This window comes from Embiotoca jacksoni, unplaced genomic scaffold (genome assembly GCF_022577435.1).
Source record: "Embiotoca jacksoni isolate LCO1_2020_lvr unplaced genomic scaffold, fEmbJac1.0.p SCAF_58, whole genome shotgun sequence".
Classification (NCBI taxonomy): Eukaryota; Metazoa; Chordata; class Actinopteri; family Embiotocidae; genus Embiotoca; species Embiotoca jacksoni.
Window position 1 is genome coordinate 1,594,290 of NW_027185412.1, and position 15,204 is coordinate 1,609,493.

Here is a 15,204-nt window from a genome sequence, read left to right on the forward strand (position 1 = left end):
TATGTTCCATTAACTTACTGTATGTTCCTTTAACTTCCTGTATGTTCCCTTAACTTCCTGTATGTTTCATTAACTTCCTGTATGTTTCATTAACTTCCTGTATGTTCCTTTAACTTCCTGTATGTTCCCTTAACTTCCTGTATGTTTCATTAACTTCCTGTATGTTTCATTAACTTCCTGTATGTTCCTTTAACGTCCTGTATGTTCCTTTAACTTCCTCCATGTTCCATTAACTTCCTCCATGTTCCATTAACTTCCTGTATGTTCGTTTAACTTCCTGTATTACCTTTAACTTCCTGTATGTTTCTTTAACGTCCTGTATGTTCATTTAACTTCCTGTATGTTCCATTAACTTCCTGTAAGTTCCTTTATCTTCCTGTATGTTCCTTTAACTTCCTCTTGAGACATTATCTCTAGAACGCCTTCAGGTAATTTATTGAAACTTGGCAAAAAGGTTCACCTTTTAATAAGGATGAACTGATTAGATTGTAGTGGTCAATGGTCAAAAGTCAAGGTCACTGTGACCTCACGTCTGTCCTTTTTCTGGTGAACGCTGTCTCAGGAACGCCTCCAGAGACCTTCTTCAAATTTGGCACAAATGTTTGCTTGGACTGAAGGAGGAGGGGAATAGATTTTGGTGGTGAGAGGTCAAAGGTCACAGTGATATGACCTCACCTGATTGCAATATCTCAGGAACACATTGAGGGATTTTTAAAAAAAAGATTTGGCACGAACATTCACTGAACGGTGATTTGATTTGGGGGTCAAAGGTCACTGTCCACTGGGGTCATCATGTTTCTCTCCATCACTGCACAGCTTATTGTGAAACATCAGGGCAGGAAGTGTCCTAGTGAACTGATGGAGACTCAACAAACTATAGACAGGAATAATTATCAATAAGTGTTTGGTTGTGATTGTTTGTGTTATTGTGTATTATGTATATTATTATTATTATTATTATTATTATATATATTATTATACATTACATTTATCTGACTCTTTTATCCAAAGCGACTTACAATAAGTTCATTTCAACCATGAGGGTACAAAACCAGAACAACAAGAATCAAGAAAATATAATTTCTTCCAGAAAGCCAAACTACAAAGTTCTATCAGTAAGTTCCATTTTAAGATACTAAAGTTCTACTGTTCAAGGTAAAGTCTGAAGAGGTGTGTTTTTAGTTTATGGTGGAAGATGTTCAGAGTTTCTGCTGTCCTGATGTCGGTGGGGAGCTCATTCTACCATTTAGGAGCCAGGACAGAGGAGGAGGAGGAGGAGTGGAGTAGTGTGAGTGAATCTAGGAGGTCAAAGACCAGTGGAGCTGCTGCATTCTGGATGAGCTGCAGAGGTCGGATGGTACTAACAGGTAGACCTGCCAGGAGGGAGTTACAGTAGTTCAGACGTGAGATGACCAGAACCTGGACCAGAACCTGGACTAGAACCTGGACCAGAACCTGGACCAAAACCTGGACCTCCTTTTGAGTGAGAAGAGGACGTATTCTCCTGATGTTGTGCAGCATGTATCTACAGGAACGTGTTGTTGCAGTGATGTTGGCAGTAAGAGAGAGTTGACTGTGGAGTGTCTCCGAGGTTCTTATCAGTCAGGGTCGGGATAACAGAGTTGTTGAAGGTAGTAGTCAGGTCGAGGGTGGGAGAGTCTTTCTCTGGAAGGAAGAGCAGTTCGGTCTTGTGGAGGTTGATTTCCAGGTGGTGTGAGGACATCCACTGAGAGATGTCAGTCAGACAGGCAGAGATTCATGCTGCTACCTGTGTTTCAGATCTGGAAAAGAGAGGATCAGTTGGGTGTCATCAGCATAGCTGTGGTAGGAAAAGACATGCGAGTGAAGGACAGAGCTGAGAGAGTCGGTGTACAGAGAGAAGAGGAGGGGACCCGGGACGGAGCCTTGAGGGACACCAGTAGTCAGAGGACAAGGTTCAGACACAGATCCTCTCCAAGTTACCCGGTAGGTGAGGTCGTTGAGGTAGGATGAGAACAGGGAGAGAGCAGAGCCTGAGACACCGAGGTCCTGAAGGAGGAAAGAAGGATCTGGTGGTTCACTGTGTCAAATGCAGCAGAAGGTCTAGAAGGATCAGGACAGAGGACAGAGAGGCTGCTCTAGCAGTGTGAAGCTGCTCAGAGACAGAAGGAGGACCGTCTCTGTTGAGTGGTCTGTTGAAACCAGACTGGTGGTCAAGAAAGTTATTATGGTGGAGATAGGAGGAGAGTTGGTTGAAAATAGCTCGCTCCAGAGTTTTAGAAAGAAAGGGAAGAAGAGAGACGGTCTGTAGTTATACATGTATATTATATATATATATATATATATGAAAATAATAATATACATATGTATTGTTGTTATTATATATATATATACAGTATATTATTGCCGACAGGATGGATAGCCGCGGTCTGCGTCTTTTTACATGATGCAGTAACACCTCATTCGTCTCGACCATCTGCATGTTTAAAGATTCGCACAGTGACTATATCCACCAAAATGTATTTAAGTTAAGTTTATATAACAAGAAAAGAAGAAAAATAAGATACAAATTAATAAAACTAAAACATTTAAATGTGTTAATTCAGTTCATGTTTTTATGTTTTCAGCAAAAATAATTCAGGACAAATAACGAACTATAAGGAGGTGGATTTAGAATAAAGAAAAACACTTTATAATGTCAAATAAGAAGATCCACGATCACATTAACAAACACACATGAATGTCACAGACTCATTTGAATTGTGCTAATTATTGCTGAAAACATAAAATCATAACAAAGTTGATCTCTCAGTTGAAGAGATGAGAGAATAATTCAGCTTCCTGTTTAAATATTCCCTGTGTGTGCTTTTATTCTATTTATTGAACATGAGAGCGGATGGTTTCCTCTCATCTGCAGCACATGACGAGGTGTTTGAAACTCACAGCTCCAACACACACTTATAAATATACATCACGGATTACAATCACAGATGTGTCATGTCAGTTTTAAAATCTTCCAGATTCAGACTTTAGATTCAGGAGATTAAAGTGAAGCTTGTCGTACGGCTTCCACAACAAACCACATGACCGTTTCTTACAAACATACCATAAACAACACGCTAACTATGGATCACATGACTGCATGATGAAGCTGCGCATTAACTGCGTATTAAATGTTTTTAAATGGGTTTTCTACACCGTGAAACACAGGGCCGCTGTTAGAGAACAGGAAGTCATCCCTAACATACTTTAATTCAATATATATATATATATATATATATATATATATATATATATATATATATATATATATACATATATCAATGATATACTCTGACACAGTGGTGCAGTGGTTAGCATTGTCACCTCACAGCAAAAAGGTTCCGGGTTGGAATCCGGTCCTGGGCCTTTCTGTGTGAGTTTGCATGTTCTCCCTGTGCTTGCGTGGGTTCTCTCTGGGTGCTCCGGCTTCCTCCCAACATCCAAAAACATGCACCTCAGGTTAATTGGTGGTTCTAGAAATTTCCCTTAGGTGTGAATGAGAGTGTGAATGGTCTTTGTTTCCGTCAGTCTCTCTGTGGCCCTTGGAGGGAGGCTGTAGCTCAGACGGTGGAGTGGGTTGCACACTAATCAGAAGGTTGTTGGTTCGGCCCCCAGCTCCTCCTGCCCACATGCCCAAGTGTCCTTGAGCAAGACACTGCACCCTAAAAAAAAAAATTGCTGTTGTAAGTCGCTTTGGATAAAAGCGTCAGCTAAATGTAATGTAATAATATATGTATACAGCAGCAAATCAGAACTAGGGTTATTTCAGGGTGCGTTCAGGTGTCCTTCCAACAGAACTTTACAGTCTCATACAAAGTCCCTCTAACAGGAAGAAAAACCTCCATCAGAACCCGGTTCCTCAAAGCCTTCAAAATTAACATATTACAGTCTGTTTATTATTCATCTTCGAAAATGATAAATAAAACTCTGTAATGACATCATTGTTAAAAGGTGAATTCAGTTGGTTTCCAGCTGTGTCGGCTGGATGTTGAACATACGGAGACTTCACAGCGTGTGAATGAGCATGAATGAAATGAGGCGGCCATGTTTGTTTGTTGGTCAGGTATTTCTGGATTAATTAGATAGATCAATGACAGAAATAGTTTTATTTTAATGTTCTTCATGAGTCAGAAACTGGTGATGACAGAAAGTATTCTGAAGACTTTGACTGTGAGTGTTTGTGGTTCTGCACATACACAAAAAGAAATGGATGTTTTTTGTTCGTAGTCTCTCCGTCAGACATTTGTTGTTGAGGGACGACAGAAGAGGTTTTTACCTGGTTTGTTCCTGGACATCTGTCAGTCAGTCAGTCAGTGAGACGTTAAGTAGCACAGCAGCCTGCTCCACATTCAACTCTGTCTTCTGGTCTATTTCTGACCGAGTCCAGTCCTTCTGGCCCACATTGTCATCTGGAGCATCACTGCTGCTGTTCAGCCTCCACTGTGTTCACGTCCTCAGACCCTCAGACAGGACGGACGCCGTCGGGTGGGTGTGTTGGTGGATGTTGGTGGATGTTGGTGGATGTTGGTGGATGTTGGTGGATGTTGAAGGATGTTGGTGGATGTTGGTGGATGTTGGAGGATGTTGGAGGATGTTGGTGGATGTTGGTGGATGTTGGAGGATGTTGGTGGATGTTAGTGGATGTTGGAGGATGTTGGAGGATGTTGGTGGATGTTGGAGGATGTTGGTGGACGTTGGTGGATGTTGAAGGATGTTGGTGGATGTTGGAGGATGTTGGAGGATGTTGGAGGATGTTGGTGGATGTTGGAGGATGTTGGTGGATGTTGGAGGATGTTGGAGGATGTTGGAGGATATTGGTGGATGTTAGTGGATGTTGGAGGATGTTGGTGGATGTTGGAGGATGTTGGAGGATGTTGGTGGATGTTGGTGGATGTTGGAGGATGTTGGAGGATGTTGGTGGATGTTGGTGGATGTTGGAGGATGTTGGAGGATGTTGGAGGATGTTGGTGGATGTTGGAGGATGTTGGTGGATGTTAGTGGATGTTGGAGGATGTTGGAGGATGTTGGTGGATATTGGTGGATGTTAGTGGATGTTGGAGGATGTTAGTGGATGTTGGAGGATGTTGGAGGATGTTGGTGGATGTTGGAGGATGTTGGTGGACGTTGGTGGATGTTGAAGGATGTTGGTGGATGTTGGAGGATGTTGGAGGATGTTGGAGGATGTTGGTGGATGTTGGAGGATGTTGGTGGATGTTGGAGGATGTTGGAGGATGTTGGAGGATATTGGTGGATGTTAGTGGATGTTGGAGGATGTTGGTGGATGTTGGAGGATGTTGGAGGATGTTGGTGGATGTTGGTGGATGTTGGAGGATGTTGGAGGATGTTGGTGGATGTTGGTGGATGTTGGAGGATGTTGGAGGATGTTGGAGGATGTTGGTGGATGTTGGAGGATGTTGGAGGATGTTGGAGGATATTGGTGGATGTTAGTGGATGTTGGAGGATGTTGGTGGATGTTGGAGGATGTTGGAGGATGTTGGTGGATGTTGGTGGATGTTGGAGGATGTTGGAGGATGTTGGTGGATGTTGGTGGATGTTGGAGGATGTTGGTGGATGTTGAAGGATGTTGGTGGATGTTGGTGGATGTTGGAGGATGTTGGAGGATGTTGGTGGATGTTGGTGGATGTTGGAGGATGTTGGTGGATGTTGGTGGATGTTGGAGGATGTTGGAGGATGTTGGAGGATGTTGGTGGATGTTGGAGGATGTTGGTGGATGTTGAAGGATGTTGGTGGATGTTGGTGGATGTTGGAGGATGTTGGAGGATGTTGGTGGATGTTGGTGGATGTTGGAGGATGTTGGTGGATGTTGGAGGATGTTGGTGGATGTTGGTGGATGTTGGAGGATGTTGGAGGATGTTGGAGGATGTTGGAGGATGTTGGTGGATGTTAGTGGATGTTGGAGGATGTTGGTGGATGTTGGAGGATGTTGGAGGATGTTGGAGGATGTTGGTGGATGTTGGAGGATGTTGGAGGATGTTGGAGGATGTTGGTGGATGTTAGTGGATGTTGGTGGATGTTGGAGGATGTTGGAGGATGTTGGAGGATGTTGGTGGATGTTGGAGGATGTTGGAGGATGTTGGTGGATGTTGGAGGATGTTGGTGGATGTTGGAGGATGTTGGAGGATGTTGGAGGATGTTGGTGGATGTTAGTGGATGTTGGAGGATGTTGGTGGATGTTGGAGGATGTTGGTGGATGTTGGAGGATGTTGGAGGATTTGGTGGATGTTAGTGGATGTTGGTGGATGTTGGAGGATGTTGGTGGATGTTGGAGGATGTTGGTGGATGTTGGAGGATGTTGGAGGATGTTGGTGGATGTTGGTGGATGTTGGTGGATGTTGGAGGATGTTGGAGGATGTTGGAGGATTTGGTGGATGTTGGTGGATGTTAGTGGATGTTGGAAGATGTTGGAGGATGTTGGTGGATGTTGGTGGATGTTGGAGGATGTTGGAGGATTTGGTGGATGTTGGTGGATGTTAGTGGATGTTGGAAGATGTTGGAGGATGTTGGTGGATGTTGGTGGATGTTGGAGGATGTTGGAGGATGTTGGTGGATGTTGGTGGATGTTGGTGGATGTTGGAGGATGTTGGTGGATGTTGGTGGATGTTGGAGGATGTTGGTGGATGTTAGAGGATGTTGGTGGATGTTGGTGGATGTTGGAGGATGTTGGTGGATGTTAGAGGATGTTGGTGGATGTTGGTGGATGTTGGTGGATGTTGATGAAGACAAACGATGTGAGATCAACTGAGAAGAGTTGATATGAAACACAGGAGAGACTGATGAATAATGAATGTGTTCAAAGAGTGTGACTTTTATTTTGAAATAGAGGACATTTACTGTGAAGTGTGTGTGTTCCTGTGTTTGTTGTGTTCACACTCTGAACTTCGTGTGTGTGTGTGTGTGTGTGTGTGTGTGTGTGTGTGTGTGTGTGTGTGTGTGTGTGTGTGTGTGTGTGTGTGTTGTGTTTCAGAGCCGCAGCTGAAGGGCATCGTGACGCGTCTCTTCAGTGAGCAGGGTTTCTTCCTGCAGATGCAGCCTGATGGAAGCATCAGTGGGAATAAGGACGAGAACAGCGACTACAGTGAGTTTCTAAGCTCCGCCCTGTTTCATGACTCTGAATCATTTGAAATGTTCTCTAATAATTGAGCAACAGTTCCGAGATGAAAATGTGATGTGAGGCGTTGAGGAAACATCTGTAAATTATATCTACACAGAAACATTCTCTTAGTCTAGATGCATGAAATCTAAAACTTTGAACCATAATGTGTATTTTTCATTTTCCTAAAATGGATTATATTAAATGATCTATTAGTTTCTGAACCGGTTTGATGTATTTTGGGGCGACAGTGAGCTGCAGCAGAAAGTGAGGAAGAAGAGGATGAGGGGAGGAGGAAGAGGTGGAGGAGGAGTAGGTGGAGGAGAGTAGGAGGAGGAGGTGGTGGAGGAGAGGAGGAGGAAGTGGAGGAGAGGAGGAAGAGGAGAGGTGAAGGAGGTGGAGGAGAGTAGGAGGAGGGGAGGAGGAGGAGGTGGAGGAGGAGGAGAGGAGGAAAGGAGGAGGAGGAGGAGATGTTTGGATTCTCCCTCAGATCATCTCTGTGCCTGCGTTAAATAAAGGAGGATTAACAGCAGCCGTCGCCGCAGGCCTCTTCCTCTTCCTCCTCCTCCTACTCCTACTCCTACTCCTCCTCCTCCTCCTCCTCCTCCTCCTCACCCACTGCAGCTCTCTGTCCCTGAGGATTAAATCCCCCCCCCCCTTTATTCTCTCAGCGTCACGTCAGCATCCTGTCGATGGTTTAAACCTCGTTATAAAACACAACTGATGAAATGTGCTTTTGTTGGATCTGATGTGGGAAGATGAGAATTATTGAAACAGGAGAGAATCAAACGTTCTGTTGATGATTTGAACAAAAAGAATTCCATCCTGCCTGAAAGGAAATCTTTTATTTTTTAGCTGTTTCTACCTCTGCAGTAACTTCCTGTCTGTCTGTCTGTCTGTGTGTGTGTGTGTGTGTGTGTGTGTGTGTGTGTGTGTGTGTGTGTGTGTGTGTGTGTGTGTGTGTGTGTCTGCCTGTCTGTCTGTCAGCTCTGTTTAACCTGATCCCGGTAGGTCTCCGGGTGGTTGCCATGCAGGGGGTGAAGGCCGGTTTGTACGTGGCGATGAACGCTGAAGGATTTCTCTACACTTCAGTAAGAACATCAACTCTGAAGACTTTTTTCTCTGTTCATGATTTTGTGTTTCAAGAAGTAAAAATTAAGCCTTACATTAGCGTAGCCACCGATGCTAACAGCAGACTGCAGCTGCTTCAAAGTAAAAGACCTCCAGAGGCAATGCGCTGCGTTGTTTTGAGTTGGGCAGCTTTTATTCTGAAATGTTTTATTGTGAAGCAGATAGAGGACTTTCAGATAATATATTAAAGTTTTAGTCATGTGGAGTTTGTTGATCTTCCAACGGCCTCACCTTGTCTCTGTTAGCTTGATAAACTGTTAGTGGTACTCGGTCTCCTGTAGGAGGTCACTCAGGAAGCAGCTTCCTGTTGAAGCAGCTTTCACAAAATCCAACATTGCAAGCGAAAGTACTGTTTCTACTTTTAATGGACGACATGAGCTGTGGTGGATTTATATGCTTCTTTTATTTTGAAGGAGTTCCTTGATAGAACAATCAGATTTTACAATGAATCATAACAACCAAGTAGAGACCAATAATTCAGTTGTGTGTGTGTGTGTGTGTGTGTGTGTGTGTGTGTCAGGATGTGTTCACAGCAGAGTGTAAGTTTAAGGAGTCGGTGTTTGAGAACTATTACGTCATCTACTCATCCACGCTGTACCGGCAGCACGAGTCGGGCCGGGCCTGGTTCCTCGGCCTCAACAAGGACGGCGTCATCATGAAGGGAAACCGCGTGAAGAAAACCAAACCCTGCTCACACTTCGTCCCCCGACCCATCGAAGGTGAGACACTCATCTAAGGATGCAGCAGGCTGCAGGTCAAAGGTCGAGGGAGTGGGGGGGAAGGGGAGGGTAGTTAGCCTAGCTTAGCACAAACCATGTGGACAATGTTAGATGCAACAACTCCATCTATTCATTGGACAAGAGACGAAATGTGAATGGAGTCTTCAGGTGCGGACGTCTCGACACATCGGGGGCGTCGCCAATAAAGAAAATACAAAATACTCATCAGGGAAATATTTTGCATTATCTTCATACTGACATCGTTTTAAAAAAGAAGGTTCAAATAGATTTCTGTCAGCTTGTCACAACTATCACAAACACCGTCGGACAAGATGGATGTCGCTCTGCTGATAGGAGAGTTTCAGAGAGTTTCATAGGTTTGTAGAGTTTCGTAGTTTTGTAGTTTCGTAGAGTTTCATAGAGTTTCGTTGGGTCGTAGAGGTTCATAGTTTCGTAGGTTCGTAGAGTTTCATTGGTTCATAGAGGTTCATAGAGTTTCGTAGGTTCATAGAGTTTCATTGGTTAGTAGAGGTTCATAGAGTTTCATTGGTTCATAGAGGTTCGTAGAGTTTCGTAGGTTCATAGAGTTTCATTGGTTAGTAGAGGTTCATAGAGTTTCGTAGGTTCGTAGAGTTTCGTAGGTTCGTAGAGTTTCGTAGAGGTTCGTAGAGTTTTGTAGGTTCGTAGAGTTTCGTAGAGATTCGTAGAGTTTCGTAGAGTTTTATAGGTTCATAGAGTTTTGTAGGTCCGTAGAGTTTCGTAGGTTCATAGAGTTTCGTAGGTTCGTAGAGTTTCGTAGGTTCGCAGAGTTTCATAGAGGTTCGTAGAGTTTCATAGGTTCGTAGAGTTTCGTAGAGATTCATAGAGTTTCGTAGAGTTTTATAGGTTCATAGAGTTTCGTAGGTTCGTAGAGTTTCGTAGGTTCATAGAGTTTTGTAGGTTCGTAGAGTTTCGTAGGTTCGCAGAGTTTCATAGAGGTTCGTAGAGTTTCGTAGAGGTTCGTAGAGTTTCGTAGGTTCGTAGAGTTTCGTAGAGATTCGTAGAGTTTCGTAGAGTTTTATAGGTTCATAGAGTTTCGTAGGTCCGTAGAGTTTTGTAGGTTCGTAGAGTTTTGTAGGTTCGTAGAGTTTCGCAGGTTCGTAGAGTTTCATAGAGGTTCGTAGAGTTTCGTAGGTTCGTAGAGTTTCGTAGAGATTCATAGAGTTTCGTAGAGTTTTATAGGTTCATAGAGTTTCGTAGGTCCATAGAGTTTTGTAGGTTCGTAGAGTTTCGTAGAGTTTCTTAGAGGTTCGTAGAGTTTCGTAGAGTTTTATAGGTTCATAGAGTTTCGTAGGTCCGTAGAGTTTTGTAGAGTTTCTTAGAGGTTCGTAGAGTTTCATAGAGTTTTATAGGTTCATAGAGTTTCGTAGGTCCGTAGAGTTTTGTAGGTTCGTAGAGTTTCGTAGAGTTTCTTAGAGGTTCGTAGAGTTTCGTAGAGTTTTATAGGTTCATAGAGTTTCGTAGGTCCGTAGAGTTTTGTAGAGTTTCTTAGAGGTTCGTAGAGTTTCGTAGAGTTTTATAGGTTCATAGAGTTTCGTAGGTCCGTAGAGTTTTGTAGGTTCGTAGAGTTTTGCAGGTTCGTAGAATTTCGCAGGTTCGTAGAGTTTCATAGAGGTTCATAGAGTTTTGTAGAGGTTCGTAGAGTTTCGTAGGTTCGTAGAGTTTCTTAGGTTCGTAGAGTTTCGTAGGTTCATAGTTTCATTGGTTCGTAGAGTTTCATAGGTTCATAGAGTGTCGTAGAGTTTTGTAGAGTTTTGTAGGTTCGTAGAGTTTCGTAGAGTTTCGTAGAGGTTCGTAGAGTTTTGTAGAGTTTCATAGGTTCGTAGAGTTTTGTAGAGTTTCGTAGGTTCGTAGAGTTTTGTAGAGGTTCGTAGAGTTTCGTAGGTTCGTAGAGTTTCTTAGGTTCGTAGAGTTTCGTAGGTTCATAGTTTCATTGGTTCGTAGAGTTTCATAGGTTCATAGAGTGTCGTAGAGTTTTGTAGAGTTTTGTAGGTTCGTAGAGTTTCGTAGAGTTTCGTAGAGGTTCGTAGAGTTTTGTAGAGTTTCATAGGTTCGTAGAGTTTTGTAGAGTTTCGTAGGTTCGTAGAGTTTCGTAGAGGTTCGTAGAGTTTCGTAGGTTCGTAGAGTTTCGTAGAGTTTCGTAGGTTCGTAGAGTTTCGTAGAGGTTCGTAGAGTTTTGTAGGTTCGTAGAGTTTCGTAGGTTCGTAGAGTTTCGTAGGTTCATAGTTTCATTGGTTCGTAGAGTTTCATAGGTTCGTGGAGTTTTGTAGAGTTTTATAGAGTTTCTTTGGTTCGTAGAGTTTTGTAGGTTCGTAGAGTTTCGCAGGTTCGTAGAGTGTCGTAGAGTTTCGTAGAGTTTCATTGGTTCGTAGAGTTTTGTAGGTTCGTAGAGTTTCGTAGAGTTTCGTAGAGGTTCGTAGAGGTTCGTAGAGTTTCGTAGCTTAGTCGAGTTTCGTAGAGTTTTGTAGGTTCGTGGAGTTTCATAGAGTTTCTTTTGTTTGTAGACTTTCATAGGTTCGTAGAGTTTTGTAGAGTTTCATAGGTTCGTAGAGTTTCGTAGGTTCGTAGAGTTTCGTAGAGGTTCGGTGAGTTTCTTTGGTTCGTAGAGTTTTGTGGGTTCGTAGAGTTTCATAGAGTTTCGTAGGTTCGTAGAGTTTTGCAGAGTTTCGTAGGTTCGTAGAGTTTCGTAAAGGTTCATAGAGTTTCGTAGAGTTTCGTAGAGTTTCTTTGGTTCGTAGAGTTTTGTGGGTTCGTAGAGTTTCGTAGAGTTTCGTAGGTTCGTAGAGTTTCATAGAGGTTCGTAGAGTTTTGTAGTTTCATAGGTTCGTAAAGTTTTGTAGAGTTTCGTAGGTCCGTAGAGTTTCGTAGAGGTTCGTAGAGTTTCATAGCATCGTAGAGTTTCGTAGAGTTTTATAGGTTCATAGAGTTTCGTAGGTCCGTAGAGTTTTGTAGAGTTTCTTAGAGGTTCGTAGAGTTTCGTAGAGTTTTATAGGTTCATAGAGTTTCGTAGGTCCGTAGAGTTTTGTAGGTTCGTAGAGTTTTGTAGGTTCATAGAGTTTCGCAGGTTCGTAGAGTTTCATAGAGGTTCGTAGAGTTTCGTAGGTTCGTAGAGTTTCGTAGAGATTCATAGAGTTTCGTAGAGTTTTATAGGTTCATAGAGTTTCGTAGGTCCATAGAGTTTTGTAGGTTCGTAGAGTTTCTTAGAGGTTCGTAGAGTTTCGTAGAGTTTTATAGGTTCATAGAGTTTCGTAGGTCCGTAGAGTTTTGTAGAGTTTCTTAGAGGTTCGTAGAGTTTCGTAGAGTTTTATAGGTTCATAGAGTTTCGTAGGTCCGTAGAGTTTTGTAGGTTCGTAGAGTTTTGTAGAGTTTCGTAGAGTTTTGCAGGTTCGTAGAATTTCGCAGGTTCGTAGAATTTCGCAGGTTCGTAGAGTTTCATAGAGGTTCATAGAGTTTTGTAGAGGTTCGTAGAGTTTCGTAGGTTCGTAGAGTTTCGTAGGTTCATAGTTTCATTGGTTCGTAGAGTTTTGTAGAGTTTCGTAGGTTCGTAGAGTTTCGTAGAGGTTCGTAGAGTTTCGTAGGTTCGTAGAGTTTCGTAGAGTTTCGTAGGTTCGTAGAGTTTCGTAGGTTCATAGTTTCATTGGTTCGTAGAGTTTCGTAGGTTCGTAGAGTTTCGTAGAGTTTCATAGGTTCGTGGAGTTTTGTAGAGTTTCGTAGAGTTTCTTTGGTTCGTAGAGTTTTGTAGGTTCGTAGAGTTTCGCAGGTTCGTAGAATGTCGTAGAGTTTCGTAGAGTTTCATTGGTTCGTAGAGTTTTGTAGGTTCGTAGATTTTCGTAGAGGTTCGTAGAGGTTCGTAGAGTTTCGTAGCTTAGTCGAGTTTCGTAGAGTTTTGTAGGTTCGTGGAGTTTCGTAGAGTTTCTTTTGTTTGTAGACTTTCATAGGTTCGTAGAGTTTTGTAGAGTTTCATAGGTTCGAAGAGTTTCGTAGGTTCGTAGAGTTTCGTAGAGGTTCGGTGAGTTTCGTAGGTTCGTAGAGTTTCGTAGAGTTTCGCAGGTTCGTAGAGTTTCATAGAGTTTCGTAGGTTCGTAGAGTTTCGTAAAGGTTCATAGAGTTTCGTAGAGTTGCGTAGAGTTTCTTTGGTTCGTAGAGTTTTGTGGGTTCGTAGAGTTTCGTAGAGTTTCGTAGGTTCGTAGAGTTTCATAGAGGTTCGTAGAGTTTTGTAGTTTCATAGGTTCGTAAAGTTTTGTAGAGTTTCGTAGGTCCGTAGAGTTTCGTAGAGGTTCGTAGAGTTTCATAGCATCGTAGAGTTTCATAGAGGTTCGTAGAGTTTTGTAGAGTTTCGTAGGTTCGTAGAGTTTCGTAAAGGTTCATAGAGTTTCGTAGAGTTTCTTTGGTTCGTAGAGTTTTGTGGGTTCGTAGAGTTTCGTAGAGTTTCGTAGGTTCGTAGAGTTTCATAGAGGTTCGTAGAGTTTTGTAGTTTCATAGGTTCGTAAAGTTTTGTAGAGTTTCGTAGGTCCGTAGAGTTTCGTAGAGGTTCGTAGAGTTTCATAGGATCGTAGAGTTTCATAGAGGTTCGTAGAGTTTCGTAGAGTTTCGTAGGTTCGTAAAGTTTCGTAGAGTTTCGTAGGTTCGTAGATTTTTGTAGAGTTTCATTGGTTTTTAGAATTTCGTTGAGGTTCGTAGAGTTTCGTAGGTTCGTAGATTTTTGTAGGTTCGTAGAGTTTCGTAGAGTTTCGTAGGTTCGTAGAGTTTTGTAGAGTTTCGTAGGTTCGTAGAGTTTCGTAGAGGTTCGTAGAGTTTTGTAGAGTTTTATTGGTTCGTAGAGTTTCGTAGAGGTTCGTAGAGTTTCGTAGGTTCGTAGAGTTTCGTAGGTTCGTAGAGTTTTGTAGAGTTTCGTAGATTTTCATAAAGTTTCATTGGTTCGTAGAATTTCGTTGAGGTTCGTAGAGTTTCGTAGGTTTGTAGATTTTTGTAGGTTCGTAGAGTTTCGTAGAGGTTCGTAGAGTTTCATAGCATCATAGAGTTTCATAGAGGTTCGTAGAGTTTTGTAGAGTTTCGTAGGTTCGTAGAGTTTCGTAAAGGTTCATAGAGTTTCGTAGAGTTTCGTAGAGTTTCTTTGGTTCGTAGAGTTTTGTGGGTTCGTAGAGTTTCGTAGAGTTTCGTAGGTTCGTAGAGTTTCATAGAGGTTCGTAGAGTTTTGTAGTTTCATAGGTTCGTAAAGTTTTGTAGAGTTTCGTAGGTCCGTAGAGTTTCGTAGAGGTTCGTAGAGTTTCATAGGATCGTAGAGTTTCATAGAGGTTCGTAGAGTTTCGTAGAGTTTCGTAGGTTCGTAAAGTTTCGTAGAGTTTCGTAGGTTCGTAGATTTTTGTAGAGTTTCATTGGTTTTTAGAATTTCGTTGAGGTTCGTAGAGTTTCGTAGGTTCGTAGATTTTTGTAGGTTCGTAGAGTTTCGTAGAGTTTCGTAGGTTCGTAGAGTTTTGTAGAGTTTCGTAGGTTCGTAGAGTTTCGTAGAGGTTCGTAGAGTTTTGTAGAGTTTTATTGGTTCGTAGAGTTTCGTAGAGGTTCGTAGAGTTTCGTAGGTTCGTAGAGTTTCGTAGGTTCGTAGAGTTTTGTAGAGTTTCGTAGATTTTCATAAAGTTTCATTGGTTCGTAGAATTTCGTTGAGGTTCGTAGAGTTTCGTAGGTTTGTAGATTTTTGTAGGTTCGTAGAGTTTCGTAGAGGTTCGTAGAGTTTCATAGCATCATAGAGTTTCATAGAGGTTCGTAGAGTTTTGTAGAGTTTCGTAGGTTCGTAGAGTTTCGTAAAGGTTCATAGAGTTTCGTAGAGTTTCGTAGAGTTTCTTTGGTTCGTAGAGTTTTGTGGGTTCGTAGAGTTTCGTAGAGTTTCGTAGGTTCGTAGAGTTTCATAGAGGTTCGTAGAGTTTTGTAGTTTCATAGGTTCGTAAAGTTTTGTAGAGTTTCGTAGGTCCGTAGAGTTTCGTAGAGGTTTGTAGAGTTTCATAGGATCGTAGAGTTTCATAGAGGTTCGTAGAGTTTCGTAGGTTCGTAAAGTTTCGTAGAGTTTCGTAGGTTCGTAGATTTTTGTAGAGTTTCATTGGTTTTTAGAATTTCGTTGAGGTTCGTAGAGTTTCGTAGGTTCGTAGATTTTTGTAGGTTCGTAGAGTTTCGTAGAGTTTCATAGGTTCG

The 15,204-nt window shown here is 42.3% G+C and overlaps 1 protein-coding gene across 2 annotated transcripts in view; it reads left to right on the forward strand.

Annotated features, from left to right (window-relative positions):
* LOC138212703 (fibroblast growth factor 12-like) overlaps nt 1–15,204 on the forward strand; it is a 69,888-nt gene that overhangs the window by 45,981 nt on the left and 8,703 nt on the right. For both annotated transcript variants that reach the window (XM_069173198.1, XM_069173199.1), the window contains exons 2-4: nt 7,007–7,117; nt 8,120–8,223; nt 8,784–8,982. In XM_069173198.1, coding sequence (XP_069029299.1) covers nt 7,007–7,117; nt 8,120–8,223; nt 8,784–8,982 — 414 coding nt within the window. The remainder of the gene's footprint in view (nt 1–7,006; nt 7,118–8,119; nt 8,224–8,783; nt 8,983–15,204) is intronic.